Genomic DNA, 22,493 nt, shown 5'->3' on the forward strand with positions numbered 1-22,493 from the left:
CCTTTTTAAAAATCTTCATGTCTCTAAAAAATAGATATTTAAGTGTTTGTTACTTAAAAGGGCTTATCCTTTAAGGGAAATGAACAAGTCTGTCAAGAAAAAAGATCTATATATTGTGGTTGGCTAAAACAGCAAAAGTAACACTGAAAGATTAAAGAAAGAAAACACAAAATATTATAATCAACACTTATAACATTACCTGTTCAAAATTAGCAGGAAGATGAGGTCCAAGTCTCATTAGCAAATACCACCAGACTTCTAGTTTTGTTAGAGCTAGAGCTTCTGTTCTCACATGGATGGAACTCAAAGGCTGCATTAACAACTTTAGTCTTTTCGCACTACATAGTATTTCTTAAAAGAAAATGAAATAAGCACCCAGGTAAAAACATTTAAGAGTAAAGAGTAAAAGATTACATTTAACGAATGAATATGCAATAGTCCTTTTTTATCAAGAGAATAAATTCTATAAAAAAATTTTTAATCAACAGGTGTTCCTGTTTCACCCAAAATTTTCCCCTGACAAACTCCAGTACACCTAGACCACAATAGTTAGGAAGGCAACAATAAAAAAGGAATAAGTATTATTTATTAAATACTGAGGGCCATGGGTGATTTTGCAATAAAGCGACATTTGTCAATGTCTAAAATGTTTTTGGTTGTTACAACTTGAGAAGCAAGGGTATGGAGAACACTACTGGCATCTAGTGAGGTGCATTCAGAAATGCTGCTAAACTTCCTACAATACAGAGCAGTCCTCCACAACGAACTGTAGCCTGATATTCCAAAACATTGAGAAACTGTCCAAGCTGCTTTGTATTCTTGTCATCTCCACTTTACAGGTAAAAAATAGAGGCTTACTGCCTGGCTGGTGTGGCTCAGTGGTTGAACATGGACCCATGAACCAGATCACAGTTCAATTCTCGGTCAGGGCACATGCCAGGGTTTGGAGCTCAATTCCCAGTAGGGGGTGTGCAGGAGGCAGACAACTGATGACTATCTCCCATCATTGATGTTTCTCTCCTCTCCCTCTAAAACCAATAAAAAGCTATTTTAAAAAACAGAGGCATTTTTTACATTCTGTCAAAAATGGTTATTTTTAAATTTTGCTAGTAATTTATCTTATCAAGCATTATAACCGTTGTTGCCATTAGATTTTGGAAACCTACATCTACATTAATAATAATTACATATTAAAATTCAGCATAAAAATGAAATCTAATTCTTTAAGCAAAATATTTATATCAGAAGTCTATAGTGTATGAGTGTTGACTGGGAATACATAAAAAGACAGTCTGTGCGAAAGTAACTTATCAAAAAGACTTAAAAAAGACTCTGAAGTAAGAAGTCAGACTACTGTGAGAACAAATCCTCTACTTATGAGCTCAAAAAAAAAAATACCCTGTAACAGAGATTGCCAACTGCCATACAATCCATTTTCTTTTAGTTACAAGACCTGCTTTCATTCATAACACTGATGGCTGCTCAATTATGACTTCTTTATCTAGTCTCCTGTTTAGCCATTCAACTGAATGATAATTAAGTGGTGATGAATGTGGATTTCTAGAATGCTCAATACGGATAGCCAACTTAGCTGAGAAGTTTATTTATGCTCTCTGCCTTCCCTCTTTCCTATAGTCTGAACTAAGGCATACTGAAGATGACAGAAAAGAAAGTCAAGCACCTGATTTGTTAATAACTTCCTAGATCCATAATACAAGTCAGAGACTCTCTAGCTCTAGACTTACTTCATCTTCTTTACACCCCTCCTATTTTATGCTGTAACATTCAACTGTTTATAATTCCAACAGACTTAGTCGTGAACATTATCTCATGCTAATAGTTCATAAGCAACAAAAAAAGAAAGTGACATTTCTAATTAAAACTGGTGCCTGGCAATGCACTTTTACCAACATTTTCAATAAAAGTAATGATAGTTAATGCAAATAATCACTTTATAAAACACATTGAGAGGAAAGAATTAATGGTCTTTGGTAGAAAAAAATATATATAGGATGAAATCCACATTACCTAGTAGATCTGGAAATATACAGTATTTATTATACTGAAGATTAATTACCCAGTTAAATAGGTACTAATACTGACCCACCTTTGTGCTAAACATTCCTTCTCTAAATCTATATCTATATCTAAATCTATATATCTAGATCGATAGATCGATCGATCTATCTATCTATCTATATCAAACACCTTCACTAGGAAAATAGGATGTTAAGGTTAAGGTAAATCAAAAGGAAACACGTCCTATATACTAAAAGCCTAATAAGCAAATCGACCAAACAGTGGAACAACCAGTGGGTGGGGGGCAGGGCTGGCGAGCGGGCAGCACCAGGCCAGCCAAAGTGGGTGCCAGCAGGCAGAGGGAGGGGATGGCAATCAGGGGGCAGTGGCGACCAGCAGCGGCAGGGAGGTGATCAGGGGGGCGGGGCCAGCTGCTCGTAGGCCAGCACTGTTTCCCAAAGGCCCCCAATAGGGGACAGAGCCAGAGCTGCTCCCTGGTGGTCAGTGCGCTCCCAAGGATGTCCCTGGGAGCGGGCCTAATCCATCAGTCGGACATCCCCTGAGGGCTCCCAGACTACAAGAGGGCACAGGCCAAGCTGAGGGATCCCCCCCCCATCCCAAGTGCACGAATTTTTGTGCACCAAGCCTCTAGTATATTAATATTAATCTACTATTAGGTACAGTTCTAAATGTCCTAAAAGATAAAAAAAGTTCACCAGTCACCCATTCTGGTTTGGCTCAGTGGACAGAGCGTTGGCCTGTGGACTGGAGGGTCCCGGGTTCGATTCCGGTCAGGGCACATGCCCAGGTTGCAGGCTCGATCCCCAGTGGGGGGGCGTGCAAGAGGCAGCCAGTTAATGATTCTCTCTCATCATTGATGTTTCTCTCTCCCTCTTCCTTCCTCTCTGAAATCAATAAAAAAAATATATTTTTTTAAAAAGTTCAGTCAGTGATGTTTATTCCATAACAATCACAATTGTTTCCTATCATCTATTGTGACCTTTGGTAAATTACATAATCTCTCTAAAATAGTAAAAATACTTAGTACCTCAGTTCTATTGTAATCAATGAGACAGGTGGTAAAGTGCTCAACTAAGTGTTGGCATGTACTAAGAGTGCCACAAATGGTATTTGATACTTTTTGAACATAAATATTCAAAATTTTAAAATATTACTTACCTGGATTTAACGCAAAATTATCTATTAAACTCTTCCAAGCAATAAAAGCTATTTTTTTAATTATGGGTGCTCCACTACGAAATCCCAGTTCCTCCAGCTGTAACAGAGAATTAATGAAACTCCCACTTCGATGTAAGGTCTAAAAAGGAAAAATCATTAAAAAGTTATTTACTTGCCGAAACAATATATAAGGCTCTAGTATGATTCACTAGTCTAATTCATTCTGTTTCAGTTACATAAAAGTCTTAGGAATTTACATTTTTTAAAGTACCAAATTCTGTATGCACATTCAAATTTCAAGATCACAAAATATAAAACTTCAAGAAGCAGATAATACATAACACAAAGCATTTCTAAAACATGAGAAAATTAGGAAGGTCAGATTAAAAACAAATTTTACTAACATAATACTAAAAAGTGAGTACATGGAAAAAAAATAGAATCAATATTAAAGAAAAAATAAGAAATGTTAAACCCTGAAACTAATAAAAACACCTTTTCAAATACAGTAAATAAAACAGGTATGAAAAATGGTTAAGGGAAAAATGGATAAAGGACAAATAAATATGCACCCTAAAAAAAAATACATAAAAAGGTAAAATATCTATATATATAAAGGCCTAAGCAACCATCTGACCATTAACTATGAAGCACACTGACCACCAGGGGACAGATGTTCAATGTAGGAGCTGCCGAGCAACAGCAACTTGGTAGAGTGCCCTCTCACATTCTGGGACCCCTCGGGGAATGTCAGACTGCCAGTTTCGGTCCAACCCCCACAGGCCAGGCTGAGGGGCCCCACCTGACGGAGGGACCCCGCTCACTCCGCAGATGCCTTCGAGCCCCGGTCACCCCAGGTGTGGCTGGCTAGGGAGGGACCGACGGAGGTTGGCTCCAGGGCGTGTCTGTCCCATCTAGCCCAGTCCCGCCCTGCCGGCCACCTTCTAATTAATTTCCTTTCAATGTGCACGAATTTGTGCACTGAGCCTCTAGTTAATTCATAAGTGGCTATAAACCATATATAACCTAAACAGAATATATTAACACATTGTTTGCGGGTAGTTTTTATCGCGCGCTAACAGGTGGCGTGGGCCATTTTTGCTAATTTTTTGCGCAAAAGGCAACGTTCAGTAAAATTACGATAACTTTAGTTTACGTATTTATACGTTACCCACATTCTACCGCTAGTCTATAAAACACGTATTAATACATGCCCCGCGCTCTACTACACTGGTAGAACGTATAAATACGTAAAACGTGTAAACACATTTCCACATACAATGTGTTAACAGAAAAAAACTGGCTTAGAAAATCACAAGCAATTCACAAAAAGCTCCTAGAACTAATAAAATTAATTCAACAAGTCTGAGTACAAGATCAACACCTGAAAATCAGTTCTATTTCTACATGTCAGCAATAATCTGAAGAGGAAGCTAGGAAAGCAATTCCATTTACAATAGCACTTAAAAGATTAAATACTCATTAGGACTAAATCTAATCAAGAAAGCCAGAGTTATACACTAAAAGCTATAAAACACTGCAGAAATTTAGAGTCTTAAATAAGTAGAAAACCATCCCACATTCATAGGTAGAAAGATTCGCTATCATTAAAATATCAATACTACCCAAAGCAATCTACAGATTCAACTCAATCTCTATCAAAATTCCAACAGCCCCTTTCACAGAAAAAAACAAACCAATCTTCAAATTCAATATGGAGTTGCAAAGAGCCTCAAATAGCCAATTCTGAAACATAAAGCTGGAGGACTCACACTTCCGAGACTTCTAAACTTATTACAATACTATAGTAATTAAAACTTATGGTAGTGACATAAGAATAAACATAGAATAAAATAGAAACCCCCAAATAAGTCCTTTCATATACTGTCAATTGTTGTTTTATAAATGTGCCTAGAGACTTTTCAATAGGACAGTCCAACAAATGGTGCTGGGAAAAATGAAATAGCCACGTGCAAAATTAAAGCTAGACCCTTGCCCTATATACAAAAATAAATTCAAACTGGATCAAAGATCAGAATTTATAAACTAAAATTAAAACTATAAAGCTCCAAGAAAACAGAGGAAAAGATTTAATGCACTGGATTTGGCAACAACTTCATGGATGACACCAAAAGCACACAAAAAAGAAAGAAAGAAAGTTATCTATTTACCTAATTTATATGCACTTTATCAAATTTAAGCTTATGCATCAAAGAATGCCATCAAGAAAGCAAAGCCCGGCGTAGGGGCTGTCGGCCGCGGGCGGAGGCACTCTCTTGGGGAGAAACTCGGCTCTGGGTTCAGGTGCCGCGCAGTTCTCCCCGTCTAAAAGTTGGTTTTAATTGGTTGCCCACAGGATTGACATGGCCTCTACTTCTTGTTAAGAAAATACATCTCTTGTTTTATCAGGTGTGTGTGGTTTCAGCGCAGCATGGCTGTGGTCATCCGTTTGCAAGGTCTCCCAATTGTGGCGGGGACCATGGACATTCGCCACTTCTTCTCTGGATAGACCATTCCTGATGGGGGCGTGCATATTGTAGGGGGTGAACTGGGTGAGGCTTTCATCGTTTTTGCCACTGATGAAGATGCAAGGCTTGGTATGATGCGCACAGGTGGTACAATTAAAGAGTCAAAAGTAACACTGTTGTGGAGTAGTAAAACGGAAATGCAGAATATGATTGAACTGAGTCGTAGGCATTTTGAAACTGCCAACTTAGATATACCACCAGCAAATGCTAGTAGATCAGGACCACCATCTAGCTCAGGAATGAGTGGCAGGGTTAACTTGCCTACAAGTACCCAGCTTTAATAATCCTTCACCCAGTGTAGTTACTGCCACCACTTCTGTTCATGAAAGCAACAAAAACATACAGACATTTTCCACAGCCAGCATAGGAACGGCTCCTCCAAATATGGGGACTTCATTTGGGAGCCCAACATTTAGCTCAACCGTTTCAAGTACAGCCTCTCCAATGAACACAGTCCCACCACCACCAATTCCTCCAATTCCAGCGATGCCATCTTTGCCACCAATGCCATCCATTCCCCCAATACCAGTTCCTCCTCCAGTACCTACTTTGCCTCCCATGCCTCCAGTGACCCCAATCCCTTCTGTGCCACCCCTGACTCCACTGCCACCTATGTCGGGCATGCCGCCCTTAAACCCACCACCTGTGGCACCTCTGCCTGCTGGAATGAATGGCTCTGGAGCACCTATGAATCCGAACAGTAACATGAACCCTGTGTTTCTGGGTCCATTGAATCCTGCTAACCCTATCCAGATGACTTCTCAAAGCAGTGTGAAACCACTTCCCATCAACCCTGATGATCTGTATGTCAGTGTGCATGGAATGCCCTTTTCTGCAATGGAAAATGATGTCAGAGATTTTTTTCATGGGCTCCTTGTTGATGTAGTTAGTGCATTTGTTGAAAGACCATGTAGGTTGAAATAATGGGAATGGATTGGTTAAGTTTCTCTCCCCTCAAGATACATTTGAAGCCTTGAAATGAAACAGGATGCTGATGATACAACGTTATGTGGAAGTTAGTCCTGCGACAGAGAGACAGTGGGTAGCTGCTGGAGGCCATATCACTTTTAAGCAAAGTATAGGACCCTCTGGACAAACCCATCCCCCTCCTCAGACACTTCCCAGGTCAAAATCACCCAGGGGGCAGAAAAGGTCAAGGCCAAGATCACCACGAGGCTGGTTTTTGTGTTTACTTGAAAGGGCTACCATTTGAAGCTGAAAACAAACATGTCATTGATTTTTTTAAAAAGCTGGATATTGTGAAAGATAGTATTTATATCGCGTATGGACCCAATGGGAAAGCAACTGGTGAAGGCTTTGTGGAGTTCAGGAATGAGGCTGACTATAAGGCTGCTCTGTGTCGTCATAAACAATACATGGGCAATCGTTTTATTCAGGTTCATCCAATTACTAAGAAAGGTATGCTAGAAAAGATAGATATGATTAGAAAAAGACTCCAGAACTTCAATTATGACCAGAGAAATGATGTTAAATCCGGAGGGGGATGTCAGCTCTACCAAAGTCTGTGCTCACATAACAAATATTCCATTCAGCATTACCAAGATGGATGTTCTTCAGTTCCTAGAAGGAATCCCAGTGGATGAAAATGCTGTCCATGTTCTTGTTGATAACAATGGGCAAGGTCTAGGATAGGCATTGGTTCAGTTTAAAAATGAAGATGATGCACGTAAGTCTGAACGCTTGCACCGTAAAAAACTTAATGGGCGAGAAGCTTTTGTTCATGTAGTTACTCTAGAAGATATGAGATTGAGAAAAATCCCCCTGCCCAAGGAAAAAAGGGGTTAAAGATGCCTGTGCCAGGTAATCCTGCAGTTCCAGGAATCCCAAGTGCTGGAGTGCCTAGTGCCGGAATGCCCAATGCAGGAATGCCCAGTGCTACAATGCCCGGTGCTGGAATGCCCAGTGCCGGAATGCCTAGTGCTGGAATACCCAATTCAGGAATGCCCAATGCAGGGATGCCCAATGCGGGAATGCCCAATGCAGGAATGCCTAATGCAGGAGGTGAAGAGCATGCCTTCCTGACTGTAGGATCTAAGGAGGCCAATAACAGGCCTCCATTTAATTTTCCTGGTAATTTTGGTGGGCCAAATGCTTTTGGACCACCACTGCCTCCTCCAGGATTAGGAGGAGCCTTTGGTGATGTTAGGCCTGGTATGCCTTCAGTTGGAAATAAGTGGTTTGCCTGGTCTGGGACTGGATGTTCCAGGTTTTGGAGGTGGACCAAATAATTTAAGTGGGCCAGGATTTGGAGGGGGTCCTCAGAATTTTGGAAATGGCCCTGGTAGCTTAGGTGGTCCCCCAGGCTTTGGAAGTGGCCCTCCGGGTCTTGGAAATGCCCCAGGCCATTTGAGTGGACCACCAGCCTTTGGGCCTGGGCCTGGTCCAATCCACATTGGGGGTCCCCCTGGCTTTGGATCTAGTTCTGGAAAACCAGGACCTACAGTAATTAAAGTGCAGAACATGCCCTTTACTGTGTCTATTGATGAGATTTTAGATTTCTTTTATGACTATCAAGTGATCCCAGGCTCAGTTTGTTTAAAATACAATGAAAAAGGTATGCCTACAGGAGAAGCCATGGTGGCCTTTGAATCTCGGGATGAAGCCACAGCTGCTGTCATTGATTTGAATGACAGACCTATAGGCTCAAGGAAAGTAAAACTTGTATTAGGATAGCTATTCAAATCAATTCTTTGTAGGGTAGATATTCATAGTGTTGTGATTAATGCATCCAGATTGTTTTCCTAGTATTTCCAGGTTAGAACCTGTGGATTGTTTCTATTGCATATAAATTGGTTTTCATAACATAGAGCATTGGGTGACTGTTTACAGAAGACTCACAACCAGGATAAACATTGCTGTATGTTATAGTAAAACTGTGTGGAGAGAACACAAAAATGATTTTGGCATACCATTAGAGAAACGATTTGTAAAACTCAAATGATGACATAAAGCTTATCAAGGAGTCTAGATTGGTTTTGTTTTGTACCATATGGGATGAAGAAAATAGAATTGTCAATAGAGCTCATTAAGGGTGCTCTTGCCAGCTGCTGAAAAATAGAAGTTGGTTACTCTTGGAATTTGTTTTAAAGCTGGACAGATTTGCTTTGTTATAGGATCAAAGCGTTGTCTAAAGTCTTTATTTTCTTTTAAAATTAAATAAAATCTCTGTATACAGAAAAAAAAAAGAAAAAAAAAAAAGAAAGCAAAGCCCTAGCTGGTTTGGCTCAGTGGATAGAGTGTCAGCCTGTGGACCAAAGGGTCCCAAGGGTCAATTCCAGTCACGGCACGTACCTTGGTTACACAGGCTCCTCCCAGGCCAAGGTCCTGGTTGGGGCGCATGCAGGAGGCAACCAATTGATGTGTTTCTCTCACATCAATGTTTCTCTCTGTCTTTCCCTCTCATCCACTCTCTAAAATATCAATAGAAAAATATCTTCCGGTGAGAGAAGGAAAAAAAAAAAGATTACCCACAGAATGGGAAACAATATTTGCAAATCAGGTCTGACAATGAATTAATATCCATAATAAAGAACTATACAACTCAACAACAAAAACAAACCACCCAATTTAAAAATGCACAAAGCTTGGAAACAGCCTAAGTGCCCATCAGTAGATGAGTGGATTAAAAAACTGTGGTACATCTACACAATGGAATACTACTATGCGGTAAAAAAGGAGCCTTTACCATTTGCAACAGCATGGATGGAACTGGAGAGCATTATGCTAAGTGAAATAAGCCAGTCAGAATAAGCCAGAGAAAGATAAATATCACATGATCTCACTCATTTGTGGAATATAACGAACAACATAAACTGATGAAGAAAAACAGAGACAGAGAAGCATAGATCAGACCGTCAAACCTCAGAGGGAAGGTAAGGGAGAGTGGGGGGAAGGGGGAGAGATCAACCAAAGGACTTATATGCAAGCATTTAGGCCTAATCAATGAACACAGATAACAGGGGCGGTGAGGGCATGGGGGGAGGGGGGCAATGGGAGGATAAGGACACATATGTAATAACTTAATTATATATATTAAAAAAAGCACAAAGCTGGGGATGTAAAGGACAACATAGGAAATATACACAATGATATGCTAACAACTATGTATGGTGCCAGGGGGTACTTGAAATATTGAAGCGGACGGAATCACTTTGTAAAGTATATGGTTGTCTAACCACTATGATGTATACCTGAAACTAATATAAAATAATAGTGAATGTAAACTATAATAAAAAGTAAAAAATTTAAAATGTAAGTACTACTTTAAAGTACAGAGCAAAACCTAGAAAATAAATTAAAAACTTAAACACTTTACTGTCCTGTGAGTTGTATGGAATTGGCTCCTGGATCTCAGATCCAAAAAATTTAGGGCTCCTTTACCAAGCAGCTGGACAGCCATCACTATGCCACAAAACAAATATACTGAGTTACCACCATAAACACTATGGTTAGTATTGGGATTACCATGAGAAAAAGAGAAAGGAAAGTTGAGGAGCTCATAAATGCTCAAAGTCAGACATGACTGGTCAGAAGGCCAAGCTCTACTACAAATAGGGCCATGTTAAGAAAAAAAGAGGACGGCCCTAATGGGTTTGGCTCAGTGGATAGAGCGTCGGCCTGCAGACTGCTGGGTCCCAGGTTCGATTCCGGTCAAGGGCATGTACCTTGGTTGCAGGCACATCCCCAGTAGGAAGTGTGAAGGAGGAAGCTGATCGATGTTTCTCTCTCATCAATGTTTCTAACTCTCTATCCCTCTCCCTTCCTCTCTGTAAAAAATCAATAAATATTAAAAAAAGAGAAAGTGAATGCTGTGGGTGCCAAGTTACAAGCTCATTTGTAAGAAAGTGGCACCAGGACCTTGAAAATCAGGCAAAAAAGCTTTGATATGATAACTTTAGTTTACGTATTTATGCGTTACCCGCATTCTACCACTAGTCTATAAAAAATGTATTAATACGTGTCCGGCGCTCTACTACACTGGTAGAACGTATAAATACGTTTCCCGCATACAATGTGTTAAGTCACCTTTAATACTGAGCCATCACTCCTAATAAAAATGCAGAGTTAGGTTCCATCGAGCTTCTGATCAGATTTCATTAATCAATCAATACACAACCTTGCTTTAGGATTATTTTTTAAAGGACACCTTACTTATACAGTCATGCACTGCTTAACAATAGGGATACATTCTGAGAAATACATCAGGCAACTGTTGTGCAGACATTACAGAGTGAACTCACACAAACCTAGATGGTATAGACTACTGTACACCAAGGCTATATAGTATAGTCAATTTCTTGGCTGTATACCTGCACATTATGCTAATGTACAAAAAATAAGATTAAATCAAGCACAAGAGAAAATGATGCAATCAAAAGATGATGTAAGACCAAGATGTATGAGGCTGCTGCCAGAGTAACATGGCATACTATTCCACAGGAAAGTTTTTGTTAAAAAGCAGAAAGAGTACACTAAAATAGTAATAATACAATAAATATACTAACCAGTTAGCAGTCATTTATTCATTATCGAATACTATGTACCATACAAAATTGTATGTAATATACTTTTACACAACTGGCAACACAGGTTTGACACCAGCATCATCACAAACACATGGTATCACTAGACAATAGGAATTCTGTTCCATTATCATCTTATGGAATCACCATAGTATATGCAGTCTGTTGCTGATCTAAACATCGTTAGCCAGTGTGTAACTGTGTATCACTAATTCACTAACATTGAACTCCTGGCCAAAAGTATTATAACTCAGGTATGAACAAAGCATTATCTAATATCCATATTTTCTTCACAGGGCACATCAGTCTTTCTGCATTTAGGAATCATAGACAGCACTTCAACACTATGCTTGGAGGCCATTAAATGATGTGATCGTCAAGATAAAGCACAAAATGTGAAAAATATGGCACTAAATGGATCATGAAAAGGACATTTGTCTAGAGAATATAGAGAACTCAAACAAAATGGCAGAGCATAACCTTATTCACGGTCAGCTGGGAACACAAACGTACTGGGGAACTCAAATTTTTTTGCCACTCTGCATGTCTGTTATACACTAGTAATACATTTAGGAAATTATACAGAACAAGTACTGATGTTAGCTTTACAAATAAACTTTAGTGAACAGGTAAATTTGCATATATGGTATGATGAGTAATGAAGATTGACTATGCTATGTAAATAAAGTTAAGAAATGAAAGGATCTAGTATGTAAAACTGAACTATTCTTTAGATGTGGACTTACCTTCCCAAGAAGTTTGACAAACAAAGGCCATAATTTTAAAACATATGTCTCATTTTTACTCATAAATAGCTTCTGGAGTTCTGAAATTAATTTCTGCAAACAAAAGCAAAAATATTTACCAAAAGGACTCCTAGAAAGGAAAAAATATGCAGTGTCAAATTGGCTGATTACCTTAGCCAAATAACTTTAACCAATGTTTTATAAGGAAAACTTCCTTACATATAGCAAAGCTGAGTTTTATAATAAACTAGAGGCCCAGTGCACAAACTTTGTGCACGTGAGCGCGCGGGATCCCTCAGCCCAGCCTGCACCCTCTCCAATCTGGGACCCCTATGGGATCGGGCCTAAACAGGCATTCGGACATCCCTCTCACAATCCAGGACTGCTGGCTCCCAACCGCTCGCCTGCCTGCCTGATTGATGCCTAACTGCTCCCCTGCCAGCCTGGTCACCCCTAACTGCCCTCCCCTGCCGGCCACCTTGTGGCTGTGGGCACCGCCATCTTTGCAACAGTGTGAGGGTCAACTAGCATATTCCCTCTTTATTAGATAGGATGTCCAAATATAAATCACCATTAATATTTTACTAATGCTTTTATTAACACAATCTGGCCATTCTTGCATTAATCCAGCTTAAATTTTTTTCTCCTATTATTCTTTTCCCCAAAAACTTCAGCATGCATATCATTAATTAGATTTCAAGTTAATGTTTTTCATCACTCTGATAACTTTAAAAATACATTAATAGCTTAATGGATAAGACTGAGAAACTGTAGTTCAAATTTATGAAGAATTTTACATATGCTTTTAAAAATAAACTTATCAGGCCAAAACCGGTTTGGCTCAGTGGATAGAGCGTCGGCCTGCGGACTGAAAGGTCCCAGGTTCGATTCCGGTCAAGGGCATGTACCTGGGTTGCGGGCACATCCCCAGTGGGAGATGTGCAGGAGGCAGCTGATAGATGTTTCTCTCTCATCGATGTTTCTAACTCTCTATCTCTCTCCCTTCCTCTCTGTAAAAAATCAATAAAATATATTTAAAAAAAAAAAAAAACTTATCAGAATAAAAAACTTGCAAAACAAGGGAGATACTTCATTAGACTCCAAACATTAGTATGAAATAACTTTAAAATGAACAGATAAACCCCAGGATTTAGAATCTGGAAGCTTCCCTCACTGTTTGGATTACTATAGTATGCCCTAACTAGTTTCCCTCCCCCTACTCAATCCCCTTTAGAGTCTATGCTCAACATAGGCAGAGCAATTCCTTTAAAACCCAAGTTAGTACCACTCCTAGACTCAAACCTTCAAAAATGATTTTCAGTAGAACCGAGTCTTACAATGACCCCCAATATGATTTGGCTCTGTTTCTCTGAAATCATCTCCTACTCCTCACCTTCATGAATTCCACTATTATAAGGCTCAGTGTTCACTAAACACAACCATCAGAGCAGAGCCTTTTGCTCTCATGATTCCTCCAAAGAGCTATCCTCTGTATCACCTTCAAATCACTGTTCAAATACCCATTCTTTTTCTTCCCTGATCACTTCACCCTTCTTCTCCAATGACACTCTGCCAGTCTAATTCCTGCTATTCTCCATAATGTTCTTCACTAAATCTACTATATGCTTTATTATCTCTACCACTAGAAAATAAGCTCCACAATTCCTTTTGTTCACTGGTATATTCAGTGTCTAAAACAACACCCAACATATAATAAGTGTTCAATAAATATCTGTTACAAGAAAAAAGGTTGAAAAACCTAAAGCCTGGGGCAAATAATAACTTTAGGATATTACACAGCTGATAAATTTATGAGCATTAAATTTATAAAATAGCACTGAATTAGTTAATACTTTCCCTTTTCCAAAAATGCAATCCCTTTCAATCAATATTCACTAGGGATTATATAAAATGCCTGGATCATAGTAACGCTGAATACACACAGCTCCCTTCCTTACTGTAGTGCAAGAGCAGTATGCCTACACTAACTTAAGCATTTCATTGTTTTAATTCAAAGAGAATTTCCTAAATCACAGTACAATTATACCAATATGAGCCCCAAGCATGGTGAAGAACCTTACAATGCAGTATTCAAAAAATCCTTATAAAAAGTAATACTTACAGTAGTCATAAGCTGCTCTGTGATAGATGCTATTTCTTGCTGTTTCTGAAGCAACAATGGCATTCCCATCTCTAGGGCAGTCGCTCCCCGCAAATGTACCTTTTGAGCTGAATGAACAACTAAAGGTATGACCAGTTTTGCCCACCTAATTGACTCCTCTCCCATTTGAATTGGGGCTTGTTCAATTAGCCTATAAGAGAGAAATCAATTAATAAATTATTTTGACCTCACCTTTTATGTCTAAACTACCAGGAAAATAAGCAGCACACACAGAAATACGCATGGTATGGAACGTTTTAGAATATGTACATATATTCACACACAAAAAAAAATTTATTTTTTTCTGGCTAATTTTTCTATTTCTGTATTATTCTTATACATTTTTAAAATAAGAAGGTATTTTGTCTTTAAAGTTTTTTTAAATACTAATTATTTTTATACAAGTAAATTCAGTGTTCTTATGGGATAGCCAGAGAACTGTGATAGAATGTGAGAATCAATGAGGGCATCAGAACATTTAATTAGAGCAAATAGCTCAACTACTAAAGAAAACTTTAAAACAAATGTAATCAACAAAGAGCAGGATGAGAAGGAGCAGGAATTTTCTTGTTCTGCCATCTCCCGCTAAGCACTGTTACTTACATCCGAACTACCCACTATAACTCACTTAGGAGTCTACTTTTTTAAAAAAACTCTTGCAAAAGCTTTAACAAAAATGATTTTTAAAAAATATATTTTTATTGATTCCAGAAAGGAACAAAGGAGGAGAGGGAGAGAGAAACATCAATGATGAGAGAATTATTGCTCGGCTGCCTCCTGCACACACCACTGGGGATTGAGCCTGAAACCTGCGCATGTGCCCTGACTGGGAATTGAACCTCAACTTCCTGGTTCACAGGTCAATGCTCAACCACTAAGCCACGCTGGCTAGACCAGAAACACATTTTTTAATGTGTTTACATTTACTATAAATTCATCATCTCTTCCTTTGTTAAAAAAACATTTTTTTAATTGATTTCAGAGAGGAAGAGAGAGGGAGAGATAGAAACATCAATGATGAGAGAGAATCACTGATAGGCTGCAGCAACCCGGGCAAGTGCCCTTGACCGGGATCCAACCCAGTACTCTTCAGTCCGCAGGCCAATGCTCTATCCAACTGACCCAAACCGGCTAAAGCAAGAAACAATTTTTAAACCCATAATTGTGTTAGCAGCAGCAGCCTAACCAAGACTTTACTTTTAAGACTATCTCAGTAAAATTAAACAAAGAGACCTACTAACTTAAGCACAAATATTTCCTCCTTCTTCCTGTTACTTTTTTCTTGAGACTTTTAGTCTAGAAGACATTTCCCTCTTTAATGTCTAACTCAAATTCAAGTCCCAAAAGTCCTCTCCTTGAAGTAAATTCTGAACTTCCTGAAACTATTCTTCCAATTTGCAGAGCATCCAAATTCATACCTTATGATGACATTTAATGCTTCGTAATCAACAACAGCAGAATGCATCTCTCCTCTATTAAATACTATTTCTAATGAATCAATTATACTGGGTACCTAAAAGATAGAAAATAAATTCAAATCAAATAAGCCTGAATTTTTTTTAAATAGCATGTATTTAAGAAGATATATATAAAAACTATACTCACTACTTTGCCAATAACTTCAGTGGGGAACATCTGCTTGGATATCACCCAAAGTGCCCTCGTACGTACATTTTTGTCTGAACTCTTAACATTATCATTCAATTTTGAAAGCAGTTCTTGAATATTTTTCTCTGAAAAACAGACAGCTTTAATTATGTGGAATAGTTTACGTCCTTTAAAACACCAAATATAAAAATAGAGAAAAAAATTAAATGCATATCCAAAGAGAAGGACCAAAGAACCAATGCTGATATCAAACTACTTTCCAAAAACACAAAAATAGGTAAAATGGTATATTTAGAGAAAATAGTAGACTCTAAATCAGATATTTTGTGCAATTAATTTTATAGATGTCGTTAGTAGATTTGAACATACAAGATAATTTTTGGCAAGAAGTTATGAACCCTACATCTGTCTCAAAATGAACAACTACTTTAGATCGCTACCATTTCTATACAGGGTAGGGCAAAAGTAGACTTACAGTTATGAGCATGTTAAAGATTGTTCTTGTATTATCATTTATTATTATTTTCCATATAAACTGTAAACCTACTTTTGCCTCACCCTGTACATTAAACTTCTCCCTCAGAAAACAGATGTTAACCACTTTCTGACATCTTTATTCCCTAATTCCTGATTTCCCTTCTCTAAAGATCATTTCCTAAGTTTCCTTTACCATGTCAAACTGCTAACTTAGAGCAACAATTAGATTAGTTGAAAACTTAGAAAGCATCAGTTAAGTCTTGTTTTCATTACCATTTTTAGTTCTAAATCATCCCACTTACCACTATGTAAAAACATTCTAATTCAGCACATTCCTTACTGTATGTGCTTATACAAAATAAGTGACCATCTAAATTAACTTCTAAAGCAGATAAGAGTTTTCCAAAGGAGAATGTTCAAGTTTTCATAACATTTATAAATAAGCTTATTTTCTTTTAGAGCAAATTTTACAATTATCAAAGAGCTATGTCTAAGAAAAAATAAAGCTTTCCAATAATAATTTAAACATCTGAATTATGTTATCAGCCCTGTTTAGTGTGGCTCAGTTGAATACTGTCCCATACACCGAAAGGTTGCTGGTTTGAATCGCGGTCAGGGCACATACCCAGATTTTGGGTTCGATCCCCGGTTGGGGTGCATACAGGAGGCAACTAATTAATGTTTCTCACATCGATGTTTTTCTCTCTCTCCAAAAAATAATACTAAAATAAAAACATATTTTTAAAAATATATTGTGAATCTAACAGAGGTTAACAGTACTTTTCTAAACATCAAAGTAAATATTTATAAACTCTTAAAAACATTAAGTCATAATAAATTTAACTACCTGATAATCCTGAGGTAATTTTGGGATTATATAAACAAAACCCCAAGGCCTGTAGAGCAGCACAACTGAGTTCTGAGTTTTGACTGGAAATGTGAGCCTATAGGGAAAATAAAATAAAATCACACACTTGTTACAAATGAGTACAATTGTGAATCAATCTTTAGAGAGCAAAGTTTGATTAAAAAGCAAAATTACATTTTAATCAAACCAATCAATAAATCTTTTAAAGTAAATGAAATAAGACCAGGAGTCCATGTATATAGCTTGGCAAAGAGGGAAACTATGTCAAGATCAACAAAATAAAGAACATTTTTCTTGGCCCTGGCCTGGTAGTTCAGTTGGTTAGAGTGTTGTCCCAATATACCAAGGTTGCGGGTTCAATCCCTATCAGGGCACATACTAGAAGCAACCAATGAATACATAGTGGAACAAATCTATGTTTCTCTCTCTCTCCCTCTCCCCCACTCCTACCTATATCTAAAATCAATAAATAAAAGATAACAAAAAAGAACATTTTTCTTAAAAGATAAAGAACATTTCCACATATCTGAAGGCAAAGGAAAAGTCAACCAAATGGAAGATGCTAAAGACACTAGATAGAAAATAAACAATAGGATGAAAGCCCTTCCATAATGGGTAAGCAACAGACTCAAACATAAAAGGTCTCGGGTTGATTCCCACTTGGGGCACATGCTTAGGTTGCCAGCTCAATTAGGCCATGACCCTGCAACCTGGGCATGTGCCCTGACTGGGAATCGAACCATGACCTCCTATTTCATAGGTCAGCACTCAACCACTGTGCCACACCGGCCGGCTCATCCATGTTTCTCTCTCTCTCTCTCTCTCCCCCTTCCTCTCTAAAAAATCAATAAAGACATATTTTAAAAGAAAAAAAGACTTTGAGAGCTACTACTATATCTCCTGGATAATAGCTAGCATGTGTCTGTAAATAAACTTTTATTAAATACATAATGCCTGAAAGGGTTTCTTAAAAATGGTGTCTTACCTTTAAGAATGTGGTGGGTTCACGGAAATAATACTAGCAGAATTCTAAATAACACATTTCACCTAGTATGATTCCTATTCTAAAAGAATTCAAATATCCTTTTAGTGCTTAGTAATTCACACATAAAGCTTCTGTTAATTGTCCTATCAGTATTATACTCACCCAAACATTTCTAAATATAGTTAAGTTCTAGGGAAGTCAAAAGTTATGTGGATTTTTTACTACAAGGAGGAAGAGAGGGTTAGTGCCTCTAACCCGAGTTGTTCAACAGTCAACTGTAATTATTCATCAGGTATTTTAGTTACAAACCCTATCTAAAACAGTGCATCTTGATTCGAAATGCATGCAATTGAGTTCCTGACCCTACACATTGTCAAGTACTAAATATATGAAAATGCATGTTTTTATCACATCAAATAGTCTTGTGCAACTTAGTGACAGGGGTATGTTCTGAGAAATGCGACATTAGGCAATTTTATCATTGTGAGACCATCATAGAGCACACTTATACAAACCTAGAAGATATAGTCTACTACATGCCTAGGTTATATGATATAACCTGCTGCTCCGAGACTACAAGCCTTTATGAAACATGAGATTAAATCAAGCACAAGAAAAACGATACAATCAAGAGATGTGGTAAGTGAGATGTATGAGACTGCTGCCAAGCTACAATACTGTTTTACAGCACTTTTTTATAAGCAGAAAGAGTACACATTAAAATAATGATCAGTAAGTAAAATATAGTAAATACATAAGCCAATAAGCACTTATTATCATTATCAAATATTATATGCACTGTACATAACTGTATGTGATATACTTTTATAGGACTGGCAGCATAGTAGTTTGTTTACACCAGTATCACAAGAGTAACTTTTTTTAAAAACTGATTATAGAAAGAAAGGGAGACATAGAAACATCAGTGATGAGTCACTGATGGGCTGCCTTCTGCACCGGGGATCCAGCCCACAATCCGGGCATGGGCGCCCTTGACCGGAATCGAACGGGGACCCTTCAGTCTGCAGGCTGACGCTCTATCCACTGACCCAAACCAGCTAGGGCAAGAGTAACTCTTGAGCTATAGCGTTATGCTGGCTAAAATGTCAGGAATTTTTCAGCTTCATTACATACAATCTTATGGGACCACCATTGTATAGTCGGTTGGTTCAAGTTGTTGACTAAAACATCATTATGCAGAGCATGATTATACTACAGGAATGTGGAACATGACAAAGAAAAATGGGATAACAAGTAATACCACTGATATTGTACGACAATGCTATTCATGTCTTGAACTAATTACTACACAATAAAGTACGCTCCTGATCACTGTAACAGGATACTTTGAGGTAGACAGAACCTCAAATGCCTCAACATTTAGTTAGAAATCATGCTAAAAAGTACAATGAATATCTATCTGGATAGAAAACTTATATTTTAAAAGCACAAAAACAAGATAAAAATAAGAACTCAAAGGGACTTTAAAGATGGCATTCAAAAAAAAAATAAAGATGGCATTCAACCTCTTAATTCTAAAAACAAGAAAATTAAAGTGTTAAGGAAGGTCACAAAGCTACAGGGTACTCAAGTGAGGACAAGAACATAGGTCTTCAGGTTGAGGTTAAACTCTACCACCTTTCCATAAACACGTGACACAGATAACCTTCGTAACGGTTCTTAACCTGGCAAGAGTAGCAAAACTAAGGGTGTGTGAAGACAAATAAATACACCAAAAACAAAATTATAAAGTCATTACTTAGGAGTACATTCCTACAAAAGGAGATAAAACAGGTGAAATAATCTCCGATCACTGCTTTTAAATTAAGAGCAAAGATTTTGGACTCAAATAGCCTTGGACAAATTAAACCAATCTGTTCTGCAAAATGGGAACGAAAGAGTAACCTTACAGGGACATGGAGTTAGATGAAGTGAGGGAAAACTATACGGGAACTCAGAGTACTATAATATGCTTTCACTTTATTTAAATTCAAAGTTTTTAGGAGTAAACTGGTAAAACTTTTCCCCACAAATAAAAAAAACTACTAATAAACAGAGACACATACCTTTAAAACTTCACATAACCGAGGAAGTTTTTTCTCAATTTCTATAATGACTTCTTTTCCATCTTCTCCAGTAATACGACTTAAAAGCAGAAATAAAAAGTTCAGGCAAATAGACACAAAAGTATGATCACTCCCTAAAGTTTAAAGTTTATGTTAGAAGCCTGGCAAATTAACTTGATCTAGTGCTTAAGGTACTGTAAGTATAGAAAGCAACATACATCTGAAGCAAAAAAATAACCTTCAGGATTACTTCTGCATCCACCGTACAAGTTTCAACAGTTTCTCTATGTCAGTGGTCCTCAACCTTCCTCATGCCGCGGCCCTTTAATACAGTTCCTCATGTTGTGGTGACCCCCAACCATAAAATTATTCTCGTTGCTACTTCATAACTGTAATTTTGCTACTGTTATGAATCGTAATGTAAATAAATATCTGATATGCAGGATGGATTTTCATTGTTACAAATTGAACATAATTAAAGCACAGTGACTCATCACAAAAACAATATGTAATTATATACGTGTTTTCCGATGGTCTTAGGCGACCCCAGAGGGGTCGCGACCCACAGGTTGAGAACCGCTGCTCTATGTGAGGAGGGAACAGGGAAGCCTATCCCTCGTCACAAATGCACCATCTTTATCGTTTTAGACCGGTTGTTATCCTCTCCTCGCAAGGTCCAACTGCAGAAAACTCCATGGTTGGCCCAGGGCGGTGGGGGAGGAGAGAGATTCCAAAGCATTTGCAATTAAAATAAAACTCGATTAAAAAAATTCCGGGTTGCCACACTGCCCCAGCACAGACGCGACTTGCACTGAAAACCACTCCTCCAGTCAGCATGCCCTCTTCCAAGCAAACTCTTGCAAACTCTCGGACTGCGAGGCGCGGGAGCGGACTTCCTCCTCCCGCACACACACCTGAGCTGCAGGCACCTCGGGCGACGCCGCGGCGGCTCGTCCCGCGCCCGCACCCACCCTCCGGCGGCTCGTCCCGCGCCCACTCCCAGCCTCCGCACCCGGCCGCGACCCCGGCGTCCTCCCGGCGGCTCGTCCCGCGCCCACTCCCAGCACCCGGCCGCGACCCCGGCGTCCTCCCGGCGGCTGGCTCCTGAAGCCCCCCCACCGCCCAGCGTACCCCACCCAGGCGGCGCCCTCCCCGCGCACCCCAGCCCGCCGCCCGCGGGCCTCACCTTGTCAGCGCCAGGTACGCGTCCGTCTGCTCTCCACAGGGGGCGGCGGGGTCTTCCAGAGTCTCCAGCAGCGGCGCGAGGGGGCCCTGGCCCGGGGCCGTCATGTCGGCCACCCTGAGGCAGCGGCCGGAAGAGGAGAACATCCAGTGACCGACGGAAACGACCCCGCGCCGACTCGGCGCGACCCCCAGCCCCAGCCCCGCGCGCCCGCTCAGAGCCTCCCAGTCCCACCGACCACGTCCGCGCCCCTGGCCCCGGGCGCACGGACCCTCGGTCCTACCCTCCTCCGGCGCCTCGCAACTCGCATCCGGGCCCACACGGCGCCGGCCCGGGCCCTCTCCCGCCACCACTTTCCCGGGCAGCTTTCAACAGGGGGAGGAGACCGGCGTGGGGCGGGAGAAGCCGGGAGGAGAGGCGTCTCGCCGCGAGGGGGCGGAGGGGGCGCCGGCGGAGGATTCCCCGCGACCTCGCAAGGCGACCCCGACACGTACCCCCAAGTCTGAAGGTCAGAACTGCGTCCTCTCCGCCGCCGCCGCCCGCACCACACGGACGCGGTCAAGCCTCGACTTCCCCGGCGTGAGCTATTTACTCACGCGTGCAGCCCGCTCCTTCCCAGCCAAGATGGCGGCGGGGGCGGGCCGGAGCGCGCGGGAGCCGGCAGGCCGGGCAGGCGAGCCCCGAGCTGGTCCAACAGGCGGCGGCGGAGCGCCGAGGTCATCGAGCGCCGCCCTGCCCCGCCCGCTGCCCTGCCCTGCGGGGCTGCTCCTACCCCGGGGCTCGAGGTGTTCTGGCCTGAATTTAACCCGGGAGGGACCCAAACTGTTAATCTCCCAGTTCACCAAACTAAATAGAAGGAACCCGCAGATGGTGTCCGAACTCCGAGTTTAATGCTTGTTGAAGTGTTAGCATGAAATCATGCAGCAAGAGGAGGTGACTGCACGGCAATGTTCCGGACGGAGGGCTGGGTCTGGATTTGTCTAGATTTCAACCCTAGCTCGGTGTGACTTTAGCAAGTTCATAACCCCATGTCTCACTTTCCTCCTCCGTCAAATAGGGGTGGTAATGTGAAGTAAGAAAAAAGGTTGCCCTAGCTGGTTTTGCTCAGTGGATAGAGCATCGGCCTGCAG

General features: G+C 40.1%; 1 protein-coding gene across 1 annotated transcript in view; it reads right to left on the bottom strand.

Annotated features, from left to right (window-relative positions):
- RIF1 (replication timing regulatory factor 1) overlaps window positions 1–21,989 on the bottom strand; it is a 59,387-nt gene extending 37,398 nt beyond the window's left edge. Inside the window, exons 1-10 of the mRNA XM_081095548.1 lie at window positions 21,858–21,989; window positions 21,367–21,480; window positions 20,181–20,259; window positions 17,109–17,205; window positions 15,782–15,909; window positions 15,595–15,689; window positions 14,138–14,327; window positions 12,016–12,108; window positions 3,199–3,337; window positions 200–351 (exon numbers count right to left, since the gene is read on the bottom strand). Coding sequence (XP_080951674.1) covers window positions 200–351; window positions 3,199–3,337; window positions 12,016–12,108; window positions 14,138–14,327; window positions 15,595–15,689; window positions 15,782–15,909; window positions 17,109–17,205; window positions 20,181–20,259; window positions 21,367–21,470 — 1,077 coding nt within the window. The 5' untranslated portion in view covers window positions 21,471–21,480; window positions 21,858–21,989. The remainder of the gene's footprint in view (window positions 1–199; window positions 352–3,198; window positions 3,338–12,015; window positions 12,109–14,137; window positions 14,328–15,594; window positions 15,690–15,781; window positions 15,910–17,108; window positions 17,206–20,180; window positions 20,260–21,366; window positions 21,481–21,857) is intronic.
- Window positions 21,990–22,493: the final 504 nt, after the last annotated feature.

This window comes from Myotis nattereri, assembly GCF_964212035.1.
Source record: "Myotis nattereri genome assembly, chromosome: 7".
Lineage (NCBI taxonomy): Eukaryota > Metazoa > Chordata > Mammalia > Chiroptera > Vespertilionidae > Myotis > Myotis nattereri.